General features: G+C 39.0%; 1 protein-coding gene across 4 annotated transcripts in view; it reads left to right on the forward strand.

The window, feature by feature from the left end:
• Positions 1-27,078, forward strand: part of MAPK6 (mitogen-activated protein kinase 6) — a 51,102-nt gene that overhangs the window by 12,061 nt on the left and 11,963 nt on the right. For 3 of the 4 annotated variants that reach the window (XM_032417350.1, XM_032417348.1, XM_032417347.1), the window contains exons 2-3: positions 20,245-21,434; positions 23,367-23,511. In XM_032417350.1, the coding sequence (XP_032273241.1) occupies positions 20,880-21,434; positions 23,367-23,511 (700 nt within the window). In that variant the 5' untranslated portion in view covers positions 20,245-20,879. Of the gene's footprint in view, positions 1-191; positions 369-20,244; positions 21,435-23,366; positions 23,512-27,078 lie in introns of those variants that run through there. The other variant, XM_032417349.1, reaches the window with a different exon arrangement.

The raw sequence follows: 27,078 nt of genomic DNA on the forward strand, positions 1-27,078 counted from the left end.
CGCCGGCCGCCGGGCCGGGCCGCGCCCGCCAGCCCCGGGGCCCCGCCGCTCGGCTGCGGCACGGCCACCCGCGCCAGCCCCGCGGGTTCGAAGCCCGCCCCGGCCGGCGGGCGGCGGGCTAGGGGCGGCGGCCGGGAGGGGCGGCCCGGGGAGCGTGAGGTGGCGCGGAGTCTCGCCTTCCTGGCACGCTGCCTTCGAAATGCTCCCGCGTCTCCTCCCCCATCCCACTCCGGTGACTCGGCCTCAGCTGACTCCGGCCGGGCAAAGTCTCCAGTGGACTCGGCGAATTGCGTAGCGCACCACTCACCCGGCTGGTCTCAGAGCCCCGAAGTCCTCTGCCCAAGTTTTGAGTTCTGGCCGTAAATGAGGTAAAGAAAACTTGTCTGGGCCGGAATCCCTAATTTCTTTCCTCCGCCGGCTCCCCCCACCCTGCTGCAGCCTTTCCTTAGCTGCGTTCGGGACGTTAAGCGTTGGTCTGTGAAAGTACCCAAATGGAAACTTGTTTTGTCAGTTCACTAAAAAGGACCTCTTCGCTTCGCTGTGCGTTTTTATCTGACTTGGTGAGGTGCGTTGAAAAGTAAAGGTCTTTAGGCCGCCTTTTGTTCCTTGGCTTAGTATTTGCAGGTGTTATGTGGGAGCTCTGTGAAGCAGGATCTTTTTGATTCCTTTCCTGTTTTATTTTCTCTTTTGCTTGCTCATTGGCAAAGGTCCAATGAAGTGGTGGAATTAGAAGCCTTACTGCATTTGCAGCAAAATTCCTGTTTTCTTCAATGCTAAAAATGTTCTTAAAAGTCAGTATTAACTTTTTTTTTTTAACGATACAAGATGATTTGTCAAGGGAAAAAAAATTAACGGGGGACGAAATGGAGCGCAAACAATTCCAGAGTAATTTTCTGATTGCTTCATTCTTCTAGCCTTGTTATTTTTTAAGGTTCTGATGGACATATTCACTCTCTTCCACCTTGGGAAACTGAGGTGGAAACAGTAATTTGACTAGAAGAATGTAGGGTCCTGTCCAAACAGGGCCTGGCCCTGAAAAAGAACTACCTCTAGAGTTTCTTCTTAGAGATGTCAGATTTTAATGTTTGAAAATAATATTGAATTGGGTGGAAGAATCTCTAACATCTCTAACGAGTAGTTGTTCAAACACGTTCATGAAGGGCTTGCTTGCTATGTGCCAGGGAGTGTAAAGTCCTTTCACATATATATGTTACATCACTTAATAAGAATTGCCTGGTGAAACTTGTAAAATTGCTTATTGGTGTTCTAAATTCAGTAATTGCAGTCATCTAGGAAATATGCCAGATTTGAACAGGACATGTTTTATTATTTAGGTATTACTGTTCAGAAAAAAAAAAAATCTGGGAAACAGAATTGTTTATAAAAACCTTTATATATGACCATATTTTGGAGTTCGGTTACTTGCAAAGGAAGATTAAATGTAGTGTTTGGCTACTTTTTGTGATTAAGAAGGAATCTAAAGAAGATTGATTTGAAGATGGGTTAATTTTGTAATAGAAACAGCACATGTTCTAATGACAAGTGTTAGTGCTAAATGTGTTGCAGTGTTTTTGCATAAGTTCATTTAAGCATCGTGAGAATTCATAACTGACAAAATAGTGAGGTTTGCTGACTCAGGGTACATTACTGAAGGGGATGGGGTCTGGTAGGAGGAAGCTTAGAAGTGCTGCAAGTTTTGAGTTGGGTGATGACTCATACTGCCCACGGACTGCTACGTGGCCCTTTTTTTTTATACACTGTATTTTTTTAAATGATAGGGCTAAAATGTTTCTGTCCACATTATAATTCTCTCTCAAGAGGAGCCACAGTTTCTCTAAGAGTAATGGCTTCTTAAATTGCATTTTAAAAGGAGATCAGATATCCTACAGGTGGAATTTTATAACATTTGTTGAGAGGAAAAGGTAAAAATAGTTGCTGGTCAGTTGCTACAATTAAATGTTTCATACTAGTAGTTCTTCCCTTATTATTAAGAAAGATTTGTTACAGATTATTTATAAAAGAATTTTATGGTGTGAGTAGAAATTAGCCTTATGTTCTCATTGGTAATGTAAAAGTTATCTTTATAATATCTAGAAATTAAGTGTTGTAAACGTGCAGAAGTATTAATCGGATATAACTGAACATGAGCATTTCACTCTGACAGAATTATATAATAGTGCTTTCTTCCGATCTATATGAATTTATATATGAATTTATGATATATGTGAATTTTCTGTTTTACTAAAGACAACTTGAAGTAGGTATTGTTATAGGCACTTTTCCATCAGTCTTTTTTTTTTTTTTTTTAAGATTTAAAAAATTTTTTATTTGTAAGTAATCTCTACACCCATCGTGGGGCTCGAACCCACAACCCTGAGATCGAGTCACATGTTCCACCGACTGAGCCAGACAAGCGCCCCTCATCAGTCTTTTTTAAAGATAAGCAGAATGTATGGTTCCAAATTTAGGACCCACACTGAAATTTGGTAATAAGATACTTTTACTGATTTTTAAAAGTCACCATTTAGCAGGTTGGCTTAAAATAAGATTGGGAGGTGGGCGCCTGTGTGGCTCAGTTGGTTAAGCGACTGCCTTCGGCTCAGGTCCATGATCCTGGAGTCCCGGGATTGAGTCCCACATCGGGCTCCTTGCTTGGCGGGGAGTCTGCTTCTCCCTCTGCCCTTCCCCCCTCTCATGCTCTCTCTCTCAAATAAATAAATAAATCTTAAAAAAAAAAAAAAGATTGGGAGGACAAAAAAGATTGAGAATAGCAGTTTGTTTTTAAAGTGAGAAGAAAAAACTCCCCATCCCTTAGGTTTTCTTTATATACTATTTATCTTAAAGTGATTTATTTGAAGAGTTTTGTAGGTAGTAAAGTGTATTGTTAATGTGAATTAAATCTTTGGAAAGATTTTGGAAGAGCCTGACATTTATATAGGACTTTAATGAAGTTTAATTTAAACTTTAAAATATATTTCCTACTATAAAAGAAATATAAAAATACAAATATAAAAAAGTGTTGTAGATTTTCAAAACATCCTATCACCTAGAAGTTGAACATGTATTTATTTCCAGGTTTTTTTTTTGTTTTTTTTTTTAAGATTTTATTTATTTGAGAGCGTGAAGGTGGGGGGGTTGGGGAGGGAGCACAGAGGGAGTACTGCCTTATGAAATGGTGAGCCACACCACTGCTGTCCACTTCATTGTTTGCATTGCCCATTTGAACCGTGTATGATCTAGGGCCCCTATTAGAAAGATTGCCCAAAGGTAAGTTCTTTGTGGCATCGTGGGCTGCCCGGTGTCAGCTCCTTCAGCCTGTTTTGTGACTGTTAATTACTCTATAGCCTGTTAGTGGTATGGGGATTTTGGTCAGTTTTATTGCTCAGAGCCCTGACTGAAACTTTACAAAAACAAAACAACAATAATGTTATTGTAGTTAATGGCTTTTTCTGGGGAGTCGCTTTTCATGTGGAGCTGATACTTTTAAGATAACAGTAGTGTGGTACAGGCTGAGTCCAGCATCGTTTTTTTCTTCCATGAGCTGTGTATTTAGAAAATATAATGCGCCCCTCTGGTGGTTCTTAATGGTTTGTCTTTCATACATGTCTTTTAAATCCATTTCTGAAAACTTGTACAGAGATTGAATATTTATATGGCAAATCACATTTTTCCATTGATTTTCATTTAAATTTAGTATGTCTTCATGGAAAAAAATGGTAGCACAAATATTGTTTGTTAGAATCCTAGCATTTACTTCAGGGAAGAAACTTCCTCTGCAGAAAGTGAAATCTCTGCATTTAATTCTGTACAAACTATAAAATGTTAGTGTTTACAGAAGGGTCATGCCCATTATCTTGCCCCAGTTGCTTGACAGCTGAGGAAACTGAGGCCCAGAGAGAACTAAGATCTTAGTACTCAAAGTGTGATTGCTGGACCAGGAGTATTAACATCACCTAAGATTTTGGTAGTGCAGAATTCTTGACCCCATCCCAAGACCTACTGAATTAGAATCTGCATTTTCACAGGATTCTCAGGTGACTCAAATGCACATTCATTTCTAGAAACACTGTTAAATGATGCCTACATTGTTGCTCAGCTGGTTAGTGACTGATTTGGAAAACTCAGGTCTTCTAAGTTACTCCTTTTATTGGCTCTCCTGAAAAAAGTCAAAAGGAAAATTGAAGGTCTAATTAATCACTGTTCAATAGAACTTTCTGTGATGATGGAAGTGCTCTATTCTTTGTTCATTGAAGTAGCCAACTAGCCACATGTGACTATTGAGCACTTAACCGTGGCTAGTGCACCTGAGGAACTGAATTTTTAACTTAATTTTGATTATTTTTAAATAGCTGCAAGTAGCTAGTGGCTACCATATTGACAGCTCAGATCTAGTTGATTTATATTGACACTGAATTTAAAATAAGCTGTAATTTAATAACTGATTAGGCTCAGTTTAATAATTTCCTCCTTCAATTACAAATTGGAGAGATGGTCAGTTTCTAACTGCCTACTTTTTCAATATGCCCAGATAGGATTTTTTTTTTTTTGCCCAGATATGATTTTAGTAGTTACTATAAAGCACTGCCAGTTTTCTGATTGATATTGTGTTCAGTAAAGGAGATAATCTAAGTTGCAAGAATGTGTGTTTTCCTGTTTGTCTTAATAAAGGTATTTTCACTTGGATTTTAAGAAAATTAAAAATAGTTGTTAAATAAATGTTCCTTAATTATCTTGTAGATAGCATGGAGGGGACAGTTTTTACCTCTGGCCTACGACTTCCGGGCTCATTGGTACTTGTTAGCTGCCAGATTGATCTGCTATTTTTTTAAAAATATTTTTACTGGTTTTTTTTTAAGATTTTATTTATCTGAGAGAGAGAATAAGAGAGAGAGAGAGAGCATGAGAGGGGGGAAGGTCAGAGGGAGAAGCCGACTCCGTTGAGCAGGGAGCCTGGTCTGGGACTCAATCCTGGGACTCCAGGATCATGACCTGAGCCGAAGGCAGTTGCTTAACCAACTGAGCCACCCAGGCGCCCGATCTGCTATTTTTTATATTATTTCCAGGCCTAGAAACATTGGTTCTTAGCCTCCCACCTTAGGTAGTGATAAGAATCTAATCCTAAAGTAAATCAGACTGGCCTGTGTCCAAATCTTGACATTTACTATGTATGTGATTTCAGTGAAGTTGCTTTACTTCTCAGAGCATCAGTACTCTTGTTTTAAAATAAGACTTAACAAGGTACTAGTTCTGAGTAGCAGAAATAATTTGTCACTTAGAAAATGCCTGGCACTGAATGCAGATTCAGTAGATATAAATTACCTTCTCAAGCCCTCCTGCTTAGCTTTTATAGCCTTCTGTAATTTAGTCTTATGCTTGAGATTTCAACCAGGCTTAAGACATACTCTGATTTTAAATTTTATTGGTTCCCACCCGTTGCTGTAACTTCATGCTTTGCTTCACTCGTGTTTATCCCTTGTAGATTCTTCTGCTTGTGTTTTGGATTCCTTCTCTTCACTTCTTAAGGACTCATCTCTTCATTTTTCCCTTTCTATTTGGTCATCTTTATTAGTATACAAATATGCTCTCAACTATACTGTCCAGTCTGGCCACGTGTGGCTATTTATTTATTTATTTTTTAAAAAGATTTTATTTATTTGAGAGTGAGTGAGCGAGAGCACGAGAGGGGGGAGGGTCAGAGGGAGAAGCAGACTCCCCCGCTGAGCAGGGAGTCCCACGCAGGGCTTGGACCCTGGGGCTCCAGGATCATGACCTGAGCCTAAGGCAGACAGACGCTTAACCAACTGAGCCACCCAGGCGCCCCACATGTGGCTATTTAAATAAAAATTTATTTAGAAAAAAATTAGTTTCTCAGCCCTGCTCACCACATTTCATTTGTTCTGTAATTGGCTACCATATTGAACAGTATGGATATAGAAATCTGTTACAAACCCCTCGGATTCCATTTTCTCCTCTAGCTATTGTCTAGTTTCTCATTTCTCTGATCATCTTTCAAGCAAATTTTCAAGAGTTGTCTTTCTGCGTTCTCTCCACTTTGCTCCTCAACCTATTCCAGACTGACTTCTGTTAAACCACCTTACCACTTGAAATTGCTCTAATCAAGATACCAGTGATTTTGATTTACCAAATCCATCTTACAGGATCTTGTAACAGCTTTCAATATAGTTGACTATTGTTTTCTGCATATTCACCTGCTTTTCTTAGCTTATGAGACATACTCTTCTTGTTTTTCTCCTACCTCACACCTTGTCATAAGTTTTTATAGGCTTCTGTCATCTACCTGCCTCCATGTATTGGCATATCCCAGAGTTTAGTTCCTGCTCTCCTTCTAAATTCTTTCCCCAAGTGGTTTCAATTTATTAAGTGCTATCTACACGTGGGTAATTCTCAGATTTACGCTTTAGACTTCTTGCCTGAGCTCCAGACACATTATCTAGTTGTGTGCTTGATGTTACCAGTTATCTAAATAGATACTCTATGAATAGGCGTAACGTATCCAAAATAGAACTCTTTCCCATATTATTCTCCCAGTTTTCCCCATCTCAGTAATTGGCATGTAGGAGTTATCCTTAAATCTTCTTTCCCTTATCCCCCATATCTAATCCATCACCAACTTCTCTTGGTCTCCAGAATATTATTTTAATCTGTCTCCTGTTTTACATTTTTATTTCTACCAGCCTAGTGCTAGCCACCATCATCTCACTTGGCCTACTGAAATAGCTAACTGGTTCTACTTTCACTCTATTATCTTCAGTCTGTTGTCTTCCCAGTAGCCAGAATTCATCTTTTTTTAAAATGTGAATGAAACCATGCAATTGTCTGCTTAAATCCTTCAGTAGCTTTCCTTTGCACTTAGTTATAAAATGCAGAATCTTGCCTCAGGTGTTTCTTTCTACCTGTCCCATCTTAACGCCTTATCATTCCCCTCTCTCTTTGCTCAGGATGCTGTGGCTACACTGGCATCTTTTCCTCCAAAATACCATGTTCTGTCCGGCTTTAGGTTTATTTGCTGTTTCCTCTGTTTGGAATGCTCTTCTGTCTCTCAGCAGTGCTCGTACCTTTTCATTTAGATTTCAGCTCCTTAGATGGCCATTTCCCAGCCACTCAATCATAGCATTTAGACAAATCTGAAGTTATGTTATTAGTTTATTAATCTTTCCTCACTAGATTGTAAACTGGAGTGTAAACTCTTTGGAAGCAGAAGAAACTTAGCTGTACTGTTATCCACTGTACCATCAAATAGTGCCTGGCACATGCCAAATGCTCAGTAAATTTTTGTGGACTATAGAAAATGTTTGATTCCTTTCAACTTCTAAAGGGAAAAAAGTATGTTAAAGATTGTGCTGTAGTCAATGTGACATGTGATTCTGGACTGGGTCCTCTAGCTCTTAAGTACATTATGGGATCTGAGTATTAGATGGTAGCATTTTTTTTTTTTTTAAAAGGTTTTATTTATTTGACAGAGAGAGAGACAGCTAGAGAGGGAACACAAGCAGGGGGAGTGGGAGAGGGAGAAGCAAGCTTCCCAGCAAGCAGGGAGCCTGATGTGGGGCTCGATCCCAGAACCCTGGGATCATGACCTGAGCCGAGGGCAGATGCTTAACAACTGAGCCATCCAGGCATCCTTAGATGGTAGCATTATACCAGTGTCAGTTTCCTGATTTTGATGATTACATTTTGGTTATGCAGAAGAATGTCCTGTCTGTAGGAAATAGACTCTCAAAAGAGGTGGGGGAGTGTGTACTGGTCAATAAAATAATTTCATTATTATTTGAGAGAAGGTCTTGGGCTTTGGTTTACAACCTGAGATTCAAATCTTGGCTCTCTCATTGATGTGTGATGTTGAATGCATTATTTTAATTCTCTGAAATAAAGATTATAGAAACCATTTTACAGTGTAGTTAGGATATAGTATATGTCCAGTACAATGCTTCCCACATAATACATTCTTAACCAAGCTTGCTGTTTTTGTTTTTTACATTCTTTGAAATTTCAGATATTAAAAATTCTGTTCTCGTGTTCAGTGCCTTTATTATATAAACAAATCCTGTTTTTTCATTAATTGCTTTTATAATAGTTGATAATGTGGGATGAATATGTACCAAACATATTTATATCCTCCAATTTGAACTTTGAGGCCATATTCCACAGTATAATTTTTTTACTGTTTTGAAAGTGTATACTTTTAAAGTATAAAGTACAGCCCCTCAGAGTTATTTCAGTTAAAATATGTATGTTTATCTTGATTAACATGTTAATTTCCATTTCCTCTGGAAATATATGAATCTGTGATGGTACTTTAATGTTAACATATTGGCTTATATTATGATTGATGTAAAAGTACACAAAAACTACTTGCAGTTGGTGATTTATTTAGTTTTCTTTTTATCCTTCCTTTTACTCTCCATTGATGGGCATGTTATTAAGTAAACGTAATGACCAAAAAGGAAGAAGGTGTTCAAAGATGACCCATGAGCCTTTCACTAGTTATCATAGTCTTTTTTAAATAATCTAAACTGGGGCACCTGAGTGGCCCAGTCGGTTAAGCCACTGCCTTCAGCTCAAGTCATGATCCCAGGGTTCTGGGATCGAGCCCCACGTCAGGCTCCCTGCTCAGCAAGGGAGCCTCCCCTTCTCCCCCTCCTGCTGCTCATGCTCTCTCTCTCACTCACTCTCTTTCAAATAAATAACTCTTTCTCTTTCAAATAAATAAATAAAATCTTTAAAAAAAAAAAAAAAGTCTAACCTACTTCACCAATACTGTAAACCTTACAATCGCATGATTCAGTTCACCCCTTCCAACACTTTGTGCTCTTATCTTTTATTTCTACATGTGCTGTAAACCTCACAGTACATTATTATTTTGCTTTAAATAATCACTAGTCTCTTTAAAACATTTTTTTAAAAGATTTTATTTATTTGACAGAGAGAGAGAGACAGTGAAAGAGGGAACACAAGCAGGAGGAGTGGGAGAGGGAGAAGCAGGCTTCCCACCAAGCAGGGAACCCGATGATGCGGGGCTTGATCCCAGGACCCTGCGATCCTGGGATCATGACCTGAGCCAAAGGCAGACGCTTAACGACTGAGCCACCCAGGCGCCCCTAAATAATCACTAGTCTTTTAAAGACATTTAAACATGTAGACAGGGGGTGCCTGGGTGGCTCAGTCAGTTAAGCATCTGCCTTTGGCTCAGGTCATGATCCCAGGGTCCTGGAATTGAGCCCTGGGTTGGGCTCCCTGCTCAGTGGGGAGTCTGCTTCTCCCTCTCCCTCTGCCCCTTCCCCTGCTCGTGTGCATGCGCTCTCTCTCAAATAAATAAAATCTTAAAAAAAAAAAAAAAATGTAGATAACTTTTCTTTTTGTTTTTAAAGACCTTTTATATTTTTCTTTTTTTATGTATAATGGTTAATTTTTTTAAATTTTATTATTATGTTATGTTAATCACCATACATTACATCATTAGTTTTTGATGTAGTGTTCCATGATTCATTGTTTGCACATAACACCCAGTGCTCCATGCAGAACGTGCCCTCTTTAATACCCATCACCAGGCTAACCCATCCCCTCACCCCCCTCCCCTCTAGAACCCTCAGTTTGTTTTTCAGAGTCCATAGTTTCTCATGGTTCATCTCCCCCTCCGATTCCCCCCCCCCTTCATTCTTCCCCTCCTGCTATCTTTTTTTTTTTTTTTAACATACAATGTATTATTTGTTTCAGAGGTACGGGTCTGTGATTCAACAGTCTTAAACAATTCACAGCGCTCACCATAGCACATACCCTCCCCAATGTCTCTCACCCAGCCACCCCATCCTTCCCACCCCCCCACCACTCCAGCAACCCTCAGTTTGTTTCCTGAGATTAAGAATTCCTCATATCAATGAGGTCATATGATACATGTCTTTCTCTGATTGACTTATTTCGCTCAGCATAATACACAAAGACCTTTTATATTTTCAATTATTTATCCTTTCTGGAGATTTTGTTCCTTTATGCAGGTTCCATTTGTTGTCATTTTCCTTCAGCCTAAGAACTTTTAGCATTTCCTTAGCAAAGGTCTGAGGTGATGTAGGAAAGATGTTAGGGTTTGAAGCTGATGGCCAAGAAAGAATTACTGAGACATCTATGGTGCAAAAAGGTGGTTTTATTAAAGCATGGGGACAGGACCCATGGGCAGAAAGAGCTGCACTGGGGTCGTGAAGAGTGGTGTATTATATACTTTCAAGTTGGGAAGGGGGTTAGGGATAGGGAAAGTCTCTAAGGAATTTGGAAGCAAGGTTTCTAAGACCTTGAAGGGGCTACCTACTGTTAGGAAAAGGTCATTTATTACTGTCTAATAAAACCTTAGTCATGAGACCCTTCAGATATATATCGGGGGGGGGTGATTGCTAACGTCTATCTTGGGGGGTTTAGAGATAAAGGACATTTCCAAAAGAATTTTTGTATGTTAAAGTAGGCTTACTGGATCCTGGGGCGGGAGTCGAGCTAGGATTGCCTTTTGCCCTTAGCAAAATGTCAACATCTGGGGCAGTTGAGTCCCTAGAGGAATGTCACTCTGCCTGTTTCAGGGACTCGTCAGTGGTCTGTAGGTAGTAAGGAAATTTAATAATTTTTCTTCTGCCTTTGTTTCCCACATGAGGGAGACCAGTTCTTTTCACTTTTGTCTCTTTGAAAATGTCTTTATTTCATCTTCATTTTTGAATGAAGATCTTCATTTCATCTTCATTTCCCTAGGTGCAAAATTCTGGGTTATTTCCCTTTTTTGGCACTTAAAGAGTGATGTTCTGTTGTCTCTGGCTTTCATCGTTTCTAGTGATAAATCAGCCATTACTCCTATTGTACCTCCCTAGTATATAGTTAACTCTCTTTTACCTGGTTGCTTTTAAGAGTTGCTCTCCCCCACCCCCATTTTCAACAGTTTGGCTATGATATACCTAGGTATGGGATTCTTTGTATATTTCCTGCTTGCAGTTCATTGAGTACTTGGGTCTGTGAGTTGGTGTCTTTTGTCAGTTATGGAAAATTTGTTTTGTTATTTATTTTTTAAAAAGATTTTATTTGTCAGAGAGAGTGTGCACGCACACAAGCAGGGGGAGCGGCAGGCAGAGGGAGAAGCAGGTTCTCCGCTGAGCAAGGAGCCCGATGTGGGACTTGATCCCAGGGCCCTGGGACCATGACCTGAGCCGAAGGTAGATGCTTAACCGGCTGAGCCACCCAGCCGTCCTTGTTTTGTTTTTTAAAGATTTATTTATTTTAGAGAGAGAGAGAGAGAAATCAGAAGTGGAAATCCTGAACCTTTTGTTAAAATTATAAAACTTTAGAGCTGGAAGAGACCATAGAAGTCATGTAGTTTAGCTACATCATTTTCCTGATGAGGAACTGAGGCCTAGAAATGTGAACTGCTTTGATTATAAGCTAATTTAGCCATGGATCCTGGACTAGATGTGAGATCTCTTTAACTCATTTTTTTTTTTTAAGATTTTATTTATTTATTTGAGAGAGAGAATGAGATAGAGCATGAGAGGGGGGAGGGTCAGAGGGAGAAGCAGACTCCCTGCTGAGCAGGGAGCCCGATGCGGGACTCGATCCTGGGACTCCAGGATCATGACCTGAGCCAAGGCAGTCACTTAACCAACTGAGCCACCCAGGTGCCCACTGTTTTTTTTTTTTTTTTCCTTTTAATATGGTCTTAGTGAAATCAGAGAGGAATTTTTCAGTAGTGCCAAACTTCAGTGTGAATCTGATAGGAAACGTACACTTTTTTTTTTTATATATTTTATTTATTTATTTGACAGAGAGAGAGCAGGAGAGGGGACGCAAGCAGGGGGAGTGGGAGAGGGAGAAGCAGGCTTCCCGCGGAGCAGGGAGCCCGATGCGGGGCTCGACCCCAGGACTCTGGGATCATGACCTGAGCCGAAGGCAGACGCTTAATGACTGAGCCACCCAGGCGCCCCGGAAACTTACACTTTTTTATATTGTAAGCTTTGTTCAGCCTTGGAGAAAATGAGAAACAAAGGAAGAAGAATATTTCAGGAAAGTTATCTGCTATTCTGATTCATTTTTTAAAAATTGGGTACTCTCCAATCAAGCATGTGGTTCTCCCTTTGATGAGAGTCCAGAAATATTTTGTATGGATGGCCTTGCATGTTGTGGCCTTCTTCATACCCTTACTAGGGTTAGCTGAAAAATGACAGCAGTTATATTTGGTGTACAGTCTGGAAAGCTCTGGTGCTAAATGCCATAGAGCCTGCTAGGATGGACTGAAGAATAATCAGAATAATGTCAAGGTCTCACATATCTTCATGATACCTACTTGGTATCACATGGGCTAATAGGACTTTTTATAGAATCCTGCTTGTCTGCTAATATAAGACACTATTTCAGTGGCACAATCCCTTCTTACTACCTCAACAAAATAAAACAGGAGCTATAACAAAGTTGAAGTTTTCTTTTTTTTTTCTTCAGTCTGAGTGAGTTGAAATCATTGCTTTCTTCATGTATTGACAAACCTATGTATTTACCATAGGGTGAAGCTCCTGGGGGGAATTCCTGGAAAGGAAAGTACCATAACTAGGAGTCATCACTGATGTTCCCCATGGTGGGTCAGAGTGTGATCATATTCTGAAAAAATTGAGGGTAGAGCTTGTCTTCTCCAAAATTTTCTACTGTCCAATAAAATATGCTGTTTACATTAATTCACTCAGTACAGTTTGTAAAGTGCCTACTAAGTACCCAGGTACGATGCTCAGAAAATGTTTGTAAAGCAACTGAGTTTCAAACCTTTTATTTTTGACCGAGCCGAAGGCAGATGCTTAGCGACTGAGCCACCCAGGTGCCCCCAAACCTTTTATTTTTTTTAAAGATTTATTTATTTATTAGAGGGAGAGAATAGGGGAAGGGCTGGAGGGAGAGAAACTCAAGCAGACTCCATGCTGAGTGTGGAGCCCAACATGGGACTTATCCCATGACACTGAGATCATGACCTGAACTGAAATCAAGAGTCAGACACTCAACCGACTGAGCCACCCAGACGCCCCTCAAATCTTTTATTTTAAAATAGAGCGACATACAACAAAGCGGAGGGAGGGGAAAATGGTAAGGTGGTGCCTTGGGAAATGGTACCCTAGAAGAGTAGACGCATCTGAAGAACAGAGATTAGACTAGACTGGGGAAGGATGGCCTAAGACAAGGGAAGGAGAATAGTATTAGAAAAGAGAGGAGGAAGAAATGTTAGTGGATAGGGAGAAATCTACTGCAATGATCTAGGAGTTTGTGCTCCATGAGGTCAGGGTGATTTCTTTCTTTTTTTTTTTTTAACCTGTTTTGACCCCTGCTATACCTTTATGCCCAAAACAACATCTGGCATATGGTAAAGACTCAGTAAGGTTTTGTAGACTAAAAATGGATGGATGGCAGAATTGAAGCTGTTTTAGTTAAAGTGGTTCAAAACATTTTGGTTCTCTGCTTCTGAGACCATGTCGGGATTGCATTTTCCTACTCCCTTGAAGCAGGTGTGACCATGTGATGTGCCTTGGTCAGTAAAATGTGAGAAGTGAAATGTGTCATTTTTGGATGGAAGCTTTAGACCAGTTAGATATTCCCACTTCTTCATTTCTTCCAGCACATTGAGTGGCAATGGGCAGAGCTGGTAGTTACTTTGACAACTTGGATGACGGCCATGTTGGACTTGTTGCATTAGCAAGACTTAAAACTTCTGTTGTAAGTCAGTGAGATGTTTGGGGTTATTTGTTAACTATACAATTTTCTAACCTATCCTGACTGCTACAGAAATTTATATTAATTTTCATCTGGTTGGAATTCCCATATGGCTAAAGATACTTGAAGGAGGAGGCTGCCCACGTGTCTCCTATTATATATTTGTTCCAGTGTTTCCTTAACATGATTTAGGAGAGGAGTCTTAGAAACGAGGGCTCGGGCAGGAGAGGGGAATGAAGGGTTATTATAATTATTTTTAAATTTCCAGCCATAAATATATAGAGAGGATTGTGTTTAGTATATAGCAGTTTGAATCATATGTTCCCCAATCTGGGCATACCACCCTAATAAGTGCTTGGGAGCAAACCACCAGTCAAGTAAAAGACTTGTACTGGGCTTTCGTAGATGATAGACTGAGAATTGGAAGGGTCCTTAGAGATTTTTTGACCGATTTATCTGATCTGTGGAGTTCTTATATTCTAATATGGATGCCCTAGAAGAAATAGCAACTAGAGATGAGCATCAAAATAAACATGACATTTTTTTTTGTAATGGCTTTTTAAATAGTCAAAGGCAAATGCAAGTCCCTATTATTAAAGTGTGTTTAGGCAAAGGTTCAGGCAATTTAAGAACAGAAGTTGGGAGTGGAAGAATTTTTAAAAAATTGGATACTTTGTTAGAAGCCAAGTAATCCTCCGTCTTTGACTTCCTAAGTTTGCTCTATAGCACACACTGGTTACTGATAGCGGGCAAGGCCTGTTAGGCCTTGGTGTTTTAGTTTTAAGGTCCCCCCTCACCCTCCAAATGACAGATCATTCATTGACATTAGTTTACACCTTGAGCCTCCTTGAGGTCCAGATCCTGAGAGGGATCTCTAACAACTCCAAGGGCTACCTTACATGAGCAAGGGCATTGTCAAGAATGCATGTGAACAAGCGGGTAAGCTGTAGCCTTTGGCCTTCTCTGCCCTAGAAACTTAGTAGCTTTGATGAGAGCTTGAGATATCTTAGGGAAGGATGACTTTGCTATAACAATACCTCTCTGTGCCAGGGTTAAGAGATAGTCCTATGTGAATTTAAGTAGAGCTCAACCTTGCCCTTCTCTCCAAAAGCAACTGGATTTTGGCTGAGATGTGAGGCTGGCTGGATTCCAGTTATCTCAAGTTACTCACTTGACCCTGGAGAAGAGCAAAATAGGCAAGAGCCATTGAGGAGGGGGGTGGTGGAGAGCTGTCAATGCATCTGATCAGGAGATGACCCATGTCAGCATTTAACCTGATAAGCAGCAGAGTGGAAGATGGAAGAGAAAACCAGATAAGTAACCTTTATGTTTAAGGCTCTCACCTCAAACTTGCTTTGCACATCCAGACTCCTTTTCTGATACATGGCCAAGTTGTTTTTAGATAAGAAGGGAAGGAAAATCCAGTTTCTATAGAATGGGGAGATGGGGCAGAGTGAAGTTATTCTACTGTCTATTTTGCATTTTATAACTTTACTGAATATACTTAGGCTTGACTCAGAGTACCTATATTTCTCTTGGCTTGGGGGTAGGCTAAGTGACAGAAAGCAGGTGGTGATTAGAGGAAGAAAGGAGTGCTTGAGGAGACCAGTGTGGCTAATACAGTTTCAGGGAACTGCCTTATAAATGTAGGAAGCTGGTACCCAGACTGGGCTACATAGAAAACTTTTACTTCCATTTTATGGTGGAAAGAAAGCCAGAGGGAAAGCATAAAGCCAGCTTTATTTTTTTAAGATTTATTTATTGAGAGAGCGTGCATGAGAGAGTGTGTGAGTGGGGGGGGAGGGGCAGAGGGAGAGGGAAAGGGAATCTCAAGCAGACTCCCTGCTGAGCAGGAAGCCTGTCTCAGGGCTGGATCCCAGGACCCTGAGATCATGACCTGGGCCGAAATCAAGAGTCGGACACTTAATAACTGAGCCACCCAGGCACTCCAAGCCAACTTTAGTCTTACAAATCATTCCCTATAATTCATTTTTTTTCACGCAGTTGTTGTTAAAAGCAAAACATTGGCCCAGCTAATTAAAATTTAATTAAGGATCCCTCTCCAAGCAACACAGTATCAGCGCTGAGGTTGGTAGGAGTGGGTAACATTTGGAGGCAGAGAAATTGGATGCTGGGAAGGGTTATTTTAAGCTACTGTCTCATCTTAGTTTTCGTTTTCCTCCCTTGAAGTGTGTGGAAATGCAAAAGGAATATGGAACCCCAGATCTTTCCTTGAACTTGGCATTTTGAAGTTAAACGTGAAAGATGATAGAGAAAGTGATGTAAATGGGACATTTCTAGAGGTTGTTGATACGGATGGAGGGGTGCTCTTACCAGTAATCTATCTGCTGGTCCAGTTGAGTTGTAACTGCATACTTTAGTCAGGCCAAAGAACTCCATGATTGGTATGGAAAATGAAGGTAGTTGGAGACCTCACGATTTGGTATCAGGGTGATAAGGAGGAAGCTGTCTTCATGGCCACTAAGCCTTTTTATGGCTTCCAGAGGCATACATTCTCATCTCCCTAATTAGGTCAAATGCCCCAGTGTGCAGGCTCTCATAGCATCCTGTACCATTCCTTAGTACCACTTGTCCCTTTTGCCTCCCCCCTTTTTCCTGTTGTTAGTTTATTATTGTTTATCTCCAACCATACTGTAAACCCCATGAGGGCAGGGCACAAGTCTGTTTTTACTTACCATTTTATCCCCAGTACCTAGTATATTGACAGGTATATAACATATCATTAGCAAATACTTGCTGAATGGGGCATGACTGAGTTGGAAACATTTACTGGATCCACTTTATCATGCAGAAGTGTAACATTACCTTCAACTTACTGCTTAAGGTAGGCTTACTTTCCAAGCTCCTGGATGAAAACATGCTCCAATAGCTTTTGGTCTAATAGTGATTGAAGGATTTTGAAGAACAGTGCAGAGCAGTGAGGCAGATCACTGCGCAAGCACTGCTGTTGGTCTCTCGCACCCCCCTCCTCCAATTTTTTTATTGGTGTAATTCTCACCTAGAATTATAGTTTTGGTGATTAATACCCCTTTCTTTCTTTAGAATGGTCTCATATTTCTGTAAAGTTTGTTCAGGTCTTTCAGTATAGTCATCATCTGAATCTATAATGAGGACGCTGCAGGTCTCAGCCTAGGCACAAGTTCCTGCCTTCCCCAAGATGAATTTTTACCTACTCTCTACCCCTGTTAAGTGCTGACCAGTCACTGAGATTTCTGAAAAGGCATTGTCATCCTTGTAGTTTTTGGTCTGTGATGCTTCTTGGTTTCACGAGAGCAGATGTGGGTGGAGGTCTTGAGTGGAGATCTCTCATTCTCATACCTCTCCAATAATCCGGCTGCAGTTCCTGTTACAGTGCTATTCTGTCAAATAATGGTGGTGTCGTTTTTAGCAAAGCTAAATTATTTGTGCATGTCTGATTGCTCTACTAGTGAACTAGAAGCTTAAGAGAGTACTTAGAGATTTTACTGTTCTTATGTCAAGTCTGTAGAACTGACTTTAAAATGAACATTTATCAAAAACTTAAAAGTTGAGCTTTAAGGGATTGTCTTCAGAAGGGTAAGAATAAAAAAGAGAAAGTATGCATGCACGTGCGTGTTAGTATGAACAAACATTCTATTTCAGGTGGAGACTAGAAATGTAAAATTTTAGAAACACTGGAGCCTCTAAAAAAATACTGTTTTTAAAAGGATATTTGGTAGGGAACTGGAAGTATCAAGATGTATACAAATAGAAAAAATTGGGAAGGGGAGACAGTATTAATTAAAGCCCTTTAAAAGTCTGAAATATTTTTTAATTCAAAAGTTTATTTGCAAACTTTAACTTTTAAATGTTTTATACAGACTGACAAGGTACAGAATTTTTAGGAGTCTGCTTGTTTTTTTTTTTCTTGCTTTCTGAGAAGCAGACAAAAAATTGCAAACAGAAGAAACTATCTCTGTTAGAGTAAAACAAAGAAAGCTGGTACGCTATTAATGTCCTTTACAACATTAAGCAGATACAAGAAGTGCTCATATTTATTAAAAGAACTCAGCGATAGTAAATATCAATTTTTATTAAATAAAGCTGTTGCTGGGGCACCTGGTGGCTCAATTGGTTAAGTGTCTGACTCTTGATTTCAGCTCCAGTTATGATCTCAGGGTCGTGAGATTTAGCCCCACGTCGTACTTCAGTCTCCATGCTCGGCAGGGGAGTCTGCTTGGGGTTCTCTCCTGCCTCTTCCCGCTATCTCTTGTGCGTCCCTGCATGCGCACTTTCTCTCTCATAAATCTTTTTAAAAAGCCGTTGCCTTAAGGATCATTTATCTACTTAGTCTCTAGTTATCAGTATCATCAGTTTCTCTTTCACACAGTTGTAATGTTTATGGATTTCTTGAAGTTGAAGATTTGCTCAGATTGTGGCAAGTAGCTCTTACCTTGTATTTTTCAGATTCTTTTATTTCCACATGTGACTTATATGGGAATATGTAGAAGGAAGGAAATAAAGGCAGATTCCCTGTTGTATAAAAGCTTCACCCTTGTCAAACAGCTGATTTGTTTGAGAGTCCTAGCAGTTATCTTAAGCCACATAAGTCGTCACATAATTCAATTTCAGAATGGGCTGCTTTATTTCATGTATTGATACAGTTTCTCATTGCCTTTAAATGATTAGCCCTTTGAATAAATGAATATCGCACCTGTCCCACTTGTAATTTCTTCAGACCCAATCAGAAAATAACACTGTATATACACTTATGCCAGCTTTTAGATAAAAAAGCAGCAACAAGAAGCCTTTCCATTTAAGGTTTAGGCTGTATTACTTGCTTATAGGCATGTACACTTAAATGAGCTCCTGCATTGGCCCCCTAGTTGTTTCTTAGACATGGGACACGTACTCACCCTCTGGCTTTCATGTGCTAGCCCCTGTCTGCAGCAGTTACTCCCACATAGCACCCCTAAGGCCCGTGCACTTCAGAGCTTTGCTCCCAGTACCACCTTACTGGAGGCATTCCCTAACCACTCTCCCTGGCCTCTTTCTCTCTCTTTTTTTTTTGGCCTCTTTCTCTTTTATTTTTTTACATGACTTAAGAGAGACAGCAAGAGAGGGAACACAAGCAGGGGGGAGTGGGAGAGGGAGAAGCAGGCTTCCTGCGGAGCAGGGAGCCCGATGCGGGGCTCGATCCTAGAACCCTGGGATCATGACCTGAGCCGAAGGCAGATGCTTAACAACTGAGCCACCCAGACGCCCCCAGCTCTATAAGATTCTAGTAATTTGTCATACTTCCACACATTTTTTTTTTAAAGAAGTAACACATTAAAGATGTAGTTGGAGCATACTGTGTAATCCCACCCTCATGGTAATCACTTCCCTTGTTCCAGAGTAATGATTATCATGAATTTGGTACTTAACAGCCATATGTTTTTAATACTTTTGCCATATATATATACACTCACACACACACACACACACTCAAAGTAACATTGTACATGCTTATAAACCTGAAGTGAGTGGTTTCAGCATGTACATTTCTATGTGCAATTTGCTTTTTAAATTTAGTGTATGGGGATTTGAACTATCTCTGTTCATTTTACTATTATATAATAGTCCACTCTGTGAATATAACTCATTTATTCTCAAATTGTTGGAAGTTTAGGCTGTTTTTAATATTTTGCCATTACAAAAAAAAGGTGGGCATTTGTATGTTCATTTGCAAGTATTTCTCTAGGGAGTGGTTTTTGAAGAAAAATAGCCAAGTCATAGGTATGCTACTTATTTATGTATTTATTCTAAATTGCTCTTTGACATTCTTTTACTAATTTAAACTCACCAGTATTGTATGAAAGCTCTTCTTTTTCCACATTCCTCCTCAGGCTTGAAAGTAACAGACTCTTAGAAATCTTTTTCTAATCTGAAATGTTATCTTCTTGAGGTAGTTTGATTTTTCTGATTATCAGTGAAGCTAGACACCTTTTCATTGGTTTATTCGCTGTTCTAGTTCACGCTTTTGTAAATTGAAGAGCATTCTCTGCAGATTTCTTATTCGTACTGATTTTTGGTCATTGAATGTTTATCGGCGTAGTTAATAAGTAAACATGTTCTTTAATGAACTAACACATTGCAGACTCATATATTTTTTAAGAGAAATGGTACTAATGTCGTACTCCTCAAAAATTTCTAAAGAGTTCTGTAAAAATACTGTGAACCTTCCTTCCTTTGCTCATTGGCATTTAAGAAATGATACAACCCAATGACCATAAATTTTATAAAGAATCTAATGTGGTGGGATCTAGAGTCTGAGCCCAGTACATGTGAATTGCTTACAGCATAGATAGCTACTTTTGATTGAGGGTCATCTTTCCACTTAGTATAGTGTAATATAGTGTAAATAAATAAGTTCAGTGTACCAGTAGTTGTTTATAGCTAGATGCCCAATTCATGTCATTTTACAAAGTTGAAAAGAAGAGTATTTAGTATTTCCTGCGGTGGTGACTCTTTTCCTTTTTTTTCATCCTCCAGGTTTTATCAGAGTAAGATGGACGGTAGCTTTGATTGTGATTGTGGTGAGCTGGAGCCACCTGATCACTAACAAAAGACATCTTCTGTTAACCAACAGCCACCAGAGCTTCCTGTTGAAATATACAGCAACAAAGGAAGAAAAGAGGCAAAACGGAAATAGTGCTTACCAGCACCTTAGAATGATGCTGCTCAGGACCAGTCCAACACTGAATGTATCTGCACTGTGAGGAGAATGTTCATAGAAGCCTGTCGTGTGCATATTTATTCACATTTTTGTTAAATGTTAAATCGTTTAGCACAGTAAATCTGAGTGCATAGTATGTCATTTCATTCCGTTTGAGTTTCTTGAGTGTTTTCTTTAAATGTCTGCAGAGTTGCTGCCCCTTTCTTGAACTATGAGTACTACAATCTTTTTAATTCTTAATATGAGTAGAGCTTTTTGAGCTTTAAATCTAAGGGGAACTCAACGGGCCTGGTTGGCATATGCAATGAACATCAAGAAATCATCTTGCTGTGGAAGCAAAATTATTTTTCTTTTCCTTTTTTGAAAGATCTTTCCTTTTGATGTCAGTTTTCTTCCTTGTTTACACAAGTTCAACAATTCGAAAGGAAAAGGCAATAGTAAAGGTTTCAAAATGGCAGAGAAATTTGAAAGTCTCATGAACATTCATGGTTTTGATCTGGGCTCTAGGTATATGGACTTAAAACCATTGGGTTGTGGAGGCAATGGCTTGGTTTTTTCTGCTGTAGACAATGACTGTGACAAAAGAGTAGCCATCAAGAAAATTGTCCTTACTGATCCTCAGAGTGTCAAACATGCTCTACGTGAAATCAAAATTATTAGAAGACTTGACCATGATAACATTGTGAAAGTGTTTGAAATTCTTGGTCCTAGTGGAAGCCAGTTAACAGACGATGTGGGCTCTCTTACCGAACTGAACAGTGTCTACATTGTTCAGGAGTACATGGAGACAGACTTGGCTAATGTGCTGGAGCAGGGCCCTTTACTGGAAGAGCATGCCAGGCTTTTCATGTATCAGCTGCTACGTGGGCTCAAATATATTCACTCTGCAAACGTACTGCACAGAGATCTCAAACCAGCTAATCTTTTCATTAATACTGAAGACTTGGTGCTGAAGATAGGTGACTTTGGTCTTGCACGGATCATGGATCCCCATTATTCCCATAAGGTATGTGGAAAGCTAGCTGAGACAGATCTTTAAACTCATGGACATGATCAGGAATAGGTACTTGTATCTTCTTAGTATATTGTGACAGATTTTTTCCATTAATTGTGATAAACTTTGCATAGTATATTTTTTTCTGATACAGATCTACTTTCATTCAGAATCTCCATGTTTTTTTTTTAAGATTTTATTTATTTATTTGACAAAGAGAGACACAGTGAGAGAGGGAACACAAGCAGGGGGAGTGGGAGAGAGAGAGAAGAAGACTCCCTGCTGATCAGGGAGCCCAATGCGGGGCTTGATCCCAGTACCCTGGGATCATGACCTGAGCCGAAGGCAGACGCTTAATGACTGAGCCACCCAGGCACCCCTAGAATCTCCATATGTTTATAAAAGGAAGTTGGATTGCGATCCTAATTACATACAAATTCCTAAAAGTGTATGGTTATTTATTATAACTAAAACTCTCCCTTATTTAGAAGTGGGATATATTCTTATGTGTTTAGGGCAGAATTGTGGTCCTATCTGAAGGTAAGAGGGGCTTCTATTTCAACTTTTAGATCTTTTGTCCCTTTGAGTCTCTGTTACTCTGTTAGGCCTTGTTTAGGCAAATTTAATTTTGTTCAGTATCTAAATTTGCCTAAAGATAAAATGGCAGTAAAAATAGCTAAAAGGATTCATAGTAACTGTAGCTTAGGTAATAATTGCCTTCATAGAAGAAGTTAATATTTTCTTAGCTGAACTTTGGTCTTTTAGTTTTCAAACGAAACTGTGGGACCCTGATGTTTAAATATTAAAGTAGAGCTCCTTTTGTTATAAAGAACCTCTAGGAACTCCCTGCTTGCTTGGCTTCCCATAGCACATGTCTAAACAAACAAGCAAATCTTTTCATTCACATATATCATCTCACATTAAGTATGACTTAATTTTTTAAAAACTTGAATGTAGAAATTTAGTATTAAAATGAAATGGATGCCCACCACATCCTTTTTATGGGTAACAGTGAAGTATTGTGGATAGAACACTGAACTAAGAGTTAAACTATCTAAAATTGAGTTCCTTTCTACATCCACTTAAGCTATATGACCTTAAGCAGATTCCTTAATCTATGAGTGTTACTGCCCCTCTAAAATGGAGTTAATATCTACCTTCATAATTTTTCAGGGTTGTTTTAAGGATGAAGTAAGGTCGGGGCGCCTGGGTGGCTCAGATGGTTAAGCGTCTGCCTTCAGCTCAGGTCATGATCCCAGGGTCCTGGGATCGAGCCCCGCATCGGGCTCCCTGCTCAGCGGGGAGCCTGCTTCTCCCTCTCCCACTCCCCCTGCTTGTGTTCCCTCTCTTGCTGTGTCTCTCTCTCTCTCTCTCTGTCAAATAAATAAATAAATAAATAAAATCTTTAAAAAAAAAAAAGGATGAAGTAAGGTCATATATGTATATGTTTTTGTTAAATGCTTTATAAATGTAAAGTAGTAGAATTGATTAGGAATGGAATACATAGTAGAGCCAGGTCCCCTGGGTTTGTCAGGAGGTTGGCATTGGTTTATAAGTAGCACCCCAGGTGCTCTTCTTTACCTGTCCCTCATTGATTTAAAGCATCCCTGCTCCTTAAGTAAGAGTTGAAGTGAAAAATAGCTCCTCTTCTGAAACATGTTTTGAATGTGTGACAGAATCAGCACTAAATTCTCACGGTATATTTTGGTCAGCAGACTTCATGTGAACATCATCTTATAGATGATATATCCCAGGGGGAGTTTAACCTCCATTAAGCCTGAAAAGTACAAGAACCTTGAATATAGATATAGAAATCAGTATTGTTTTAGGATTTCACGTTACTTTTTTTTTTTAAAAGATCAGCTGTTCTTTAATGAATCAAGTTTTGTGTACTGTTCTTTAGCTAAAGTAAAAAATTAAAGTATGTTTTTCTTTCTTTTTCAGGGTCATCTTTCTGAAGGATTGGTTACTAAATGGTACAGGTCTCCACGTCTTTTACTTTCTCCTAATAATTATACTAAAGCCATTGATATGTGGGCTGCAGGCTGCATCTTTGCTGAAATGCTGACTGGTAAAACCCTCTTTGCAGGTTAGAAATTTTAAAATATATGGAAAAAAGTTACTTCAAAGAAATAATTTTGCATGTATCTGTGAAGCAAGATGTATATAAGATTTAACACAATTTGTTGTAGTCTGCCATATTAAAATGAAAAGATAAAGTGTTCTTAATATTTAAAAATTTTTAAAAATGTATTAATATATTCACTGAATTGTTCACTCAACAAATTTAGTCAGAATTCTAGTGTTCTTTTGTATTTATCTTATTTCTTAAATATAATTTTGTATTTTGTAGATTCACACTGCTTGTTGGTAATCTGTGTTAAATGATACCTGAGTTGCATAATGCGGTCCGTGTTTGTCACTCCTAGTGAAAATTTTTAGCTGTCATTGAAAATGCAGTAATTCTTTGTCCCCTATCATCCGTGTTGCCTGAACTGCTGTATTCTGTTGCTTGACTGCTGTGATCTTTCAGAAACAACCAAACTAGTAATTTTTTTTGCTGAGTTTGGTGCTATGAGGGAGTCCACAGAGGTGTGAGAGAGAGAATTTAATCAAGATGGGAAGGGATGAATAACCCATGAAAAACATCAGGTGTTGTAAAGCAAAGTATGAGTTTGTATAAAATTATTTAGTACAGATTATAAGAACTACAAACTTAGAGTCTTCATCAGTGATGTCTGGAACAAATGGCATAAAGAAGTCAAAAGATTTTTCACTACATAGGAATAGTGAAGAATTTTGGTGGGAGGAAGAGAGAGAAAAAAATGGTATTATATAAATGAGGGTATGAGCCTGAATCAGTGAGAAAAGTTGGATGAAAGAAATCATGTATGTGCATAAATTAGTGAGAAAAGTTGGATGAAAGCAAGGTGTCAAATAATGAACACATTTATGACTAGTTAAAATAGGGCCAGAATACTTAGAAAGTAGGCAGAGGAATTTCCATTTGGAAAAGGAGGAAATAGTAGGGTACTGAGGATTTTTTAGTTAAGAGAAGTGACATGATGGTAATTTAGGTCTTTTTCTCTCTTTTGACATTACTGTTTTTCTCTCTAACCAATCTTAGAGTGGCCCTCCCACCACTTCCAGATTGTGCTAAGAGCAGAAGAAAGGGAATGGAGCAGGGTCTGCTTACAAAAGAAGGATTAATAAAAGAAAGATAGGGGTGCATAGGAGAGCATTATTGAAGAAAGAAAGGATGGTATGCATAAATGTCCTTAAATTTTTTTTTTTTTTTTAAGATTTTATTTATTTGACAGCGAGAGAGGGAACATAAGCAGGGGGAGTGGGAGAGGGAGAAGCAGGCTCTCTGCTGAGCAGGGACCCTGGGATCATGACCTGAGTCGAAGGCAGACGCCTAACTAACGACTGAGCCACCCAGGCGTCCCGCCCTTTGCTGATACTTCTTGCACCACTCAGCTTACATAACATTAACCAATCTTTTGTAATTTTCCCCTTAAATTTATCTGAAATTTCTTCTGTGATGTGTGATTAGTGATTGAATTTCAATTTAGCAGACTTTGAGAAAATACCAGTGATTCCTGGAAACTAAATGGTTAAGTGGATTGAATATTTTTCCTAGGAACAGTACTATAATTGGAGGTTATATTCCTGATATTCAGGTACCTTCCAACATATGTAAAATAATTATTGTATTACTTGTTGCTTCATGACCAACTACATCAAAACACCGTGGCTTAAACAATTTATTATCTCGAAGTTTGTATGGGTCAGGAATTGGGAGGTGACTTAGCTAGGTGGTTCTAGCTCAGATTTGCTTAGTCAAGATGTTGGTTGGGCCTACACTCACCTGAAGGCTTTACTGGGGCAGGAAGATCCACTTCTAGATAGATTTTTTTTTTTTTTAAGATTTTATTTATTTATTTGACAGAGGGAGTGAGCAAGCACAAGCAGGGGCAGGGGGAGAAGTAGGCTCCCCATCAAGCAGGGGGCCTGATGCGGGGCTCAATCCCAGAACCCTGAGATCATAACCTGAGCTAAAAGCAGATGCTTAACTGCCTGAGCCACCCAGGCACCTTCCCCTCACCCCCTTTTTTTCATTTCTAGATAGCTTAACTCACATGACTCTTAGTAGGAGGCCTCAGTTTATCACCATGCAGGCTTCTCTATAGAATTGCATGAGTGTCTTCACGATATTGTACCTAGCTTCCCCCATAATGCTCTCCAAAAGAGAGCAAGGAGAAAGCTTTTGTATCTTTTAAAAAAAAAAGTCCTATCAATATATAATTCACATGCCAGACAATTCACCCATTTAAAGTGTACAGTTGAGTATTTTTTAGTATATTCACAGGATTGTATAACCATCTAATTTTAGAACATTTTTGTTGTCCCCCCCGCCCGAGAAGTTGCCCTGTAACCATTAGCAGTCACTTCCCATTTCTCCCTTCTAGCTCCTGGCAACCACTAATCTCCTTTATGTCTCTATAGATTTGCCTGTTCTGGACATTTCATATAAATAAATCGTGTAACTTGCCTTATGACTGGCATCTTTCACTTAGCATATTTTGGAGATTCATCCATGTTATAACATGTATCAATTCGTCATCTTTTTATGGCCAAATAATTCCACTCTATGCCTATGTTATACTTTGTTTATCCATTCATCAGTTTATGGAAATTTGGGTTTTTTGTTCTTTTTGGTTATTATTAATGATGCTACTATCTACATTAGTGTATAGTTTTTGCGTGGATGTATGTTTTCCATTCTGTTGGGTGTATATACACTGAAGAGTGGAACTACTGTGTCATATAACTCTGTTTAACTTTTTGAAGAAATGCCAGACCATTTTCCAAAGTAGTCGTAACACTTTACATTCCCACCAGCACTGTATGAGGGTTCCAATTTCTCTACATTCTCACCAACAATTATTTAAAGTGTAGTCTATCTTATAGTTGTCTTTTTAAATATGAAGTAGTATCTCATTGTGGTTTTGATTTGCATTTCCCTAATGACTAATAATGTTGAGCATTGGCAATTTGTCTATCTTTTTTGGAGAAATATTTATCCAGAGCCATTGCCTATTTTTATTTTTATTTTCCATTGCCTATTTTTAAATTGGGTTGTTCGTATTTTATAATTGAGATAGTAAGAGTTCATTACATATTATGGATACAAATCACTTATCAGATACATGATTTGAATGTATTTTCTCCCATTCTGTGGGTTATCATAACTTTTCACTTTCTTGTTGGTGTCTTTTGAATCACAAAAGGTTTTAATTCTGATGAAGTCCAATTTATCTATTTTTTTCTTTTGTCACTTATGCTTTTGATGTCATACCTATAAAATTATTGCCTGACCCCTAAGAACTTTATAGTTTTAGCTTTTAAATTAGGTCTGTGATCCATTTTGAGCTATTTTTGTGTGTGAGGTAGGGCTCCAACTTTATTCTTTTGCATGTGGATATCCAATTATCCCAGCACCATTTGTTGAGAAGATTATTCTTTATCCATTGGATTGTTTTGAACTTTGCAAATGCAAAGGTACCTTTTTGTGACCTAGACTCAAAAGTGACACAGTCATTTCAGTTTTTATACATTAGAAGTGAGTCATCTAAATACACCTCACATTCAA

This window comes from Phoca vitulina, unplaced genomic scaffold, assembly GCF_004348235.1.
Source record: "Phoca vitulina isolate PV1807 unplaced genomic scaffold, GSC_HSeal_1.0 scaffold20, whole genome shotgun sequence".
NCBI classification, from domain to species: domain Eukaryota; kingdom Metazoa; phylum Chordata; class Mammalia; order Carnivora; family Phocidae; genus Phoca; species Phoca vitulina.